Raw genomic sequence first — 6,000 nt, forward strand, 5'->3', positions numbered from 1 at the left:
GCACACAATCACACTCACACACACACACACACACACACACACTCTCACACTCACACACACACTCACACACACAATCACACACTCTCACACACACTCACACACTCACACACACACACTCTCACACTCACACACACACTCACACACACACACTCTCACACTCACACACACACACTCACACACACAATCACACTCACACTCTCACACACACTCACACACTCACACACACACACACACACTCACACACACTCACGCACACAATCACACTCACACTCTCACACACACACACACACACACTCTCACACACACACTCACACACACAATCACACACACACACACACTCACACACACTCACGCACACAATCACACTCACACTCACACACACAATCACACACACACTCACACACACTCACACACACTCACACTCACACACACTCACGCACACAATCATGCACACACACACACTCACACTCACACACACAATCACGCACACACACTCACACACACACACAAACCCTTAAGAGATTTTTTAAAAGTGATGTTTTTTTAAATACCATTAAAAACAAAGAAAGAAATAAAACCCTTTGGTGCTTTTGGGATACAGGAGGCGGAGCTTTGTAAATCAGAGGCAACATGATTGACAGGTGAGTATCCCTGCCTCTTGGTCCTGCTGGGTGGGATGTTGGTGATGTTTCTCTTGGTTACAGTCGGAGTTGATGTTTCACTGAAGCTGCTGAAGGTGAGAGTAGATCAGATGTTTAACACCACTGAGATGTTTGTGTTGAACGGATGGAGTGTGTAGAGAAGTTCTGGTTAATCCCTCCCACTTCACTTTCAGTTTCATTTCTCCAGAAGTCTCTGTGAGGAAGTCTCAGCAAAAAGAGCTTTAAACCCAGAGAAGAGCGGAGTGTAAAAGCTGCTCAGCCTCCTGTAAGTGTCATCATTTAATACCAAGATCTCAGTTTCAGGCTGTGACGTGTTTCTGTATTTATTTAGTGTTTATTTGTAATAGTTTCACTCTTTAATGTGTTCTGAAAATCCTCTTTAAACAACCCGAGCTGAGGTTATGTCCAGATTTACTCATGTGAAATGAATAATAATAATAATTATAATAAACAATCTTTACTTTTGAATTGAAAATGTTGCGTTGGCTTTTTAATGCTCTGTGTTCATTTTATCCCACGCTGCTGCTGAGATCTGGACTGTGATTGGTCAGAAGGTGGTGATGAGTTCTCTATAACCGCGGCTCTGACAGTAGCACAGCTTTATATTAATGCTCTCGTTCTGATACGTTATGGTTTCTATAGTAACGGCTCGTTCACAGGGACGTGTACAGCGCACGCTCCACTGATAATAAACTGATTAAAAGACGTGTGTAATGGTTGGGATGGTGAAGTTTTCCATAAGGAGATGTTTATGTAACGTGTATGGAAGGAGTCTCCAGTGTCAGCGCTGTGTAACAGTCAGAGGTGACGCTGTAACTTTAAGTTTTCTGACATCTTCAGCACAGAGGAGGTTTCTCACTAACAAAATACAACAAGCTGTGATTTTTTTGTCTTATTAACTTGAAGAGATAGAGAGAGAATAGAGAGAGGGAATAGAGAGAGAGAATAGAGAGAGGGAATAGAGAGAGGGAATAGAGAGAGAGAGGGAATAGAGAGAGAGAATAGAGAGAGGGAATAGAGAGAGAGGGAATAGAGAGAGGGAATAGAGAGAGAGAGGGAATAGAGAGAGGGAATAGAGAGAGAGAATAGAGAGAGAGAGGGAATAGAGAGAGGGAATAGAGAGAGGGAATAGAGAGAGGGAATAGAGAGAGAGAGGGAATAGAGAGAGAGAATAGAGAGAGGGAATAGAGAGAGAGGGAATAGAGAGAGGGAATAGAGATAGAGAGAGAATAGAGAGAGGGAATAGAGAGAGAGAATAGAGAGAGGGAATAGAGAGAGGGAATAGAGAGAGAGAGGGAATAGAGAGAGAGAATAGAGAGAGGGAATAGAGAGAGAGGGAATAGAGAGAGGGAATAGAGAGAGAGAGGGAATAGAGAGAGGGAATAGAGAGAGAGAATAGAGAGAGAGAGGGAATAGAGAGAGAGAATAGAGAGAGGGAATAGAGAGAGGGAATAGAGAGAGAGAGGGAATAGAGAGAGAGAATAGAGAGAGGGAATAGAGAGAGAGAATAGAGAGAGGGAATAGAGAGAGAATAGAGAGAGGGAATAGAGAGAGAATAGAGAGAGGGAATAGAGAGAGAGAGGGAATAGAGAGAGAGAGGGAATAGAGAGAGGGAATAGAGAGAGAGAATAGAGAGAGAGAATAGAGAGAGGGAATAGAGAGAGGGAATAGAGAGAGAGAATAGAGAGAGGGAATAGAGAGGGAATAGAGAGAGGGAATAGAGAGAGAATAGAGAGAGGGAATAGAGAGAGAGAATAGAGAGAGGGAATAGAGAGAGGGAATAGAGAGAGAATAGAGAGAGGGAATAGAGAGAGAATAGAGAGAGGGAATAGAGAGGGAATAGAGAGAGAGAATAGAGAGAGGGAATAGAGAGAGGGAATAGAGAGAGAATAGAGAGAGGGAATAGAGAGAGAATAGAGAGAGGGAATAGAGAGAGAATAGAGAGAGGGAATAGAGAGAGAATAGAGAGAGGGAATAGAGAGAGAGAATAGAGAGAGAGAATAGAGAGAGGGAATAGAGAGAGAATAGAGAGAGGGAATAGAGAGAGAATAGAGAGAGGGAATAGAGAGAGAATAGAGAGAGGGAATAGAGAGAGGGAATAGAGAGAGAGAATAGAGAGAGAGAATAGAGAGAGGGAATAGAGAGAGAGAATAGAGAGAGAGAATAGAGAGAGGGAATAGAGAGAGAATAGAGAGAGAATAGAGAGAGAGAATAGAGAGAGAGAATAGAGAGAGGGAATAGAGAGAGAGAATAGAGAGAGAATAGAGAGAGGGAATAGAGAGAGGGAATAGAGAGAGGGAATAGAGAGAGGGAATAGAGAGAGAGAGAATAGAGAGAGAGAATAGAGAGAGGGAATAGAGAGAGAGAATAGAGAGAGGGAATAGAGAGAGGGAATAGAGAGAGGGAATAGAGAGAGGGAATAGAGAGAGAGGGAATAGAGAGAGAGGGAATAGAACTTTAAAGTTTAAAGTTAAACTGCATGATATTAACATGCATGATATGCTTTTTCACTTAGGAACTTTAAATCACAGCATTAGTTTAATTATTACAGAAAGAAAGAAAAGAAACAGCAGAACAGACCACTGGATGAAAATCTGAGTGATGTCTAATCAATCTTTTACAGAAGCATCTGAAACATCAGAGGAGACCATGCCTTATGTGGACGAGCTGAATCATTCATCCCAGCTGAAACGTTCTGGATTCGGTCGGCCTCCACCTCGACACGGCCTCCAGCTGCTCCTCTGGTTCTCCAAAGAGTGCCTCTATTTTAATAAGAATGATAAGATGGTTCCACGCTGTAATCCTGATGAAGGGGATTTCGGTTTTCACCTGTTTGAGAATCGATACCGAAACGGCTTCCAGCTCCTGCCGGAGATAAACTTCCCGTACTACGTGGTGGGGAATCTGAACAGTGACGGAGCAGACGAGCTTCCTGATTACGTCACTCGGTCATATACCGGTTACTATGATGACAGCAATAAGGACCGCATCATAGTCAGCCTTAAAAATGGCTTTTTTGATAAAGTTTACATCACCGAACACGTAGACGAGTGGAACTACGACCCCGAAAACACCTACTGCGTTAATAATAAACTGATTCAATTCATCAATCGTAAGAACAAGACGAATTTCCTGAATGAGATGGGCATCCAGTTCACAGTGAACGTCGCTCCAGAACCTCCTTCTCCACAGAGGAACACAGCTCACATCACCACTATTAACAACGCCAAACCAGAGTCGTCCAGGAGCAGGGGATTCTGGGATTTCTGTACGATCCTGTAAACTTTCCTCTCACCGAACGTCCTGGAGAATTACATGTACATTTTCATTTATTCCTCTGTGGGTCGTACTCAGAGTGCAGTTCATCTCTCAGTGAGGATTTAATGTGAAGTTACACACATCAGTATTCAGTCCTACACTCGGGGGCGGAGTTTGTCTAAAACAGAGGCGTGTCTCAGTTCCGCTCGGTTCTGACCATTCATCTTGAGCACGTTTTTCTTGCGTGATGTCGGCTCGAGTCAGCTGATTTAATCACAACGTCATTTTGAAATTTGTCCGTAGCTCCACTGAGACATTGTGGAGTGTGTTCGCGTTCATATCTCACGGCTTTTTAATGTTTCGCTGGTAAAGTTGTTCACCGTCGACAGTTTCTCTGCTGGTTTCCGTTTTCAGTCCGCATTTTCTGTCCGTGATTTTTCAGCGTTAAACGCGGTGGTCTAGACGCTGTCGAGAAACTCCGTCTCAGACGCTTCTGCTCATGAACAATCTGAAACCTCGGAGGTGTGAGCTACACCGCGTTAGTGTCGCTGCCTAACCGACTCTGAACACCAGCAACTTTCCTCATGACTCGACTCTGGACTCTGAATACGAGTCAGTGGGGGTGATTTATTCACACGTGTTTACACTCAGACCCCAGGAGTTACTCGTAAAAATAGTTTGCTCCAATCAAAAGCAGTGACTTTATTTTTGGATGTAATCCTTGTGTTTTCTCATGTCGTACCCGACAGGCCACATTACAACGTGGAACAGGATGAAAGAATTTCAAAAAAAGAAGACGGTAAAGGGAGACAAACGTGATAAATAATGTTTTGACTTTGTTTTTCACGATGAATATTTCAACACGCACTGCTCGACCATTTTGTTCCATCATCATCATCATTTGTTAAGCCGCTCACACTGACACGCTAAATATCTTATTGGTAAAAATGTTCTATATTTCTTTCTCTGCGTTTTGTCCTGGTGGTGTACTAACCTTCTCTGTGCAGTAAAACCAGATACCGCGTCACTGTTTGCAGTAAACACGTGTTTGTTTCCGAATGTTTCCTGTAGCTACAGCGCTAAAGCCTCGCGCGAGTTAAACACTTTCATCTGAACTCGGATTTAAACTGAGAGTTTAATCACGCAGGAGGTAAACGAGAGATATTTACACGCATCAGCTTTAATTACACACTTTATTTTAAATAAATACAAACAAATATACATGATATAACTAACCAAGAAGAACCAGTGCTCCAGATTTATTTTATAACAGATGTTTTTATAGAGTTATGTTCAGATGTACAGATGTTCCTGTGTACACATACAGATGTTCCTGTACATACATCACATCTGATGTACACAGAGCTTTTAATCCTGTTCTTTTGTTACATTTTTGCTGATATTTTATTGCATGATAACAGTACACTTGTTTTTCTGATCATTTTGATCATGTTTAATGTTGAGATTTGATTGAAATAAAGTCATTAGATTTAGATGTAGTGTCTGTATGTTTATACCGAAATATTGAGCTAATATTCACAGTGTAATTATAAACCTACAGTTTATAAACTACGCTTTAAATTAAAATGCTTTTCTGTCTTTGTGAATTTAAATGTCAGAATTTCAGACTGAACTTGTCTTATTACTTTTATATGAAGTGATGTAGTAATAATAATAATAATAATAATAATATTTCCATGTGAAGATGATGTGTTACGTATAAAGCAAATATTGAACAGTGTTTATTGACTTATCGAAATGAATGCTGATATAAATAGAAAAGTATTTTAATGAGTCACTGTGGAACTTATTACTGCTTTTTAAATGTAAATGTCTTCCAGTTGGTCCTGAATAGCAGGTCACTCCCAGCACACACTCCTCCTCCGTCCACACACCACTCCATCTCACACTCCATCTCCACCTTTACGTGTTTAGTCACTTCGCTAAACTCTAAAACTCTCCTCGTAGCAGGTAAAGTCATCTTTCACGCACAGTTGAGTTTATTATTATTAACATCTTTACCTTAAAACATATTATTTCCAGATGGCAATAGAATAAAATCGATGAGAGGTTTAAGGGG

The 6,000-nt window shown here is 41.4% G+C and overlaps 1 protein-coding gene across 1 annotated transcript; it reads left to right on the plus strand.

Moving 5' to 3' along the window:
- Positions 1-598: 598 nt before the first annotated feature.
- Positions 599-5,720, plus strand: LOC128604463 (uncharacterized). Its single transcript, XM_053619598.1, has 3 exons — positions 599-736; positions 836-927; positions 3,286-5,720. The coding sequence occupies exon 3, from the start codon at positions 3,312-3,314 to the stop codon at positions 3,942-3,944; it is 633 nt and encodes a 210-aa protein (XP_053475573.1). The 5' UTR covers positions 599-736; positions 836-927; positions 3,286-3,311; the 3' UTR covers positions 3,945-5,720.
- The last annotated feature ends 280 nt before the right edge of the window (positions 5,721-6,000 follow it).

The sequence above is a fragment of the Ictalurus furcatus genome, chromosome 29 (genome assembly GCF_023375685.1).
Source record: "Ictalurus furcatus strain D&B chromosome 29, Billie_1.0, whole genome shotgun sequence".
NCBI lineage: Eukaryota > Metazoa > Chordata > Actinopteri > Siluriformes > Ictaluridae > Ictalurus > Ictalurus furcatus.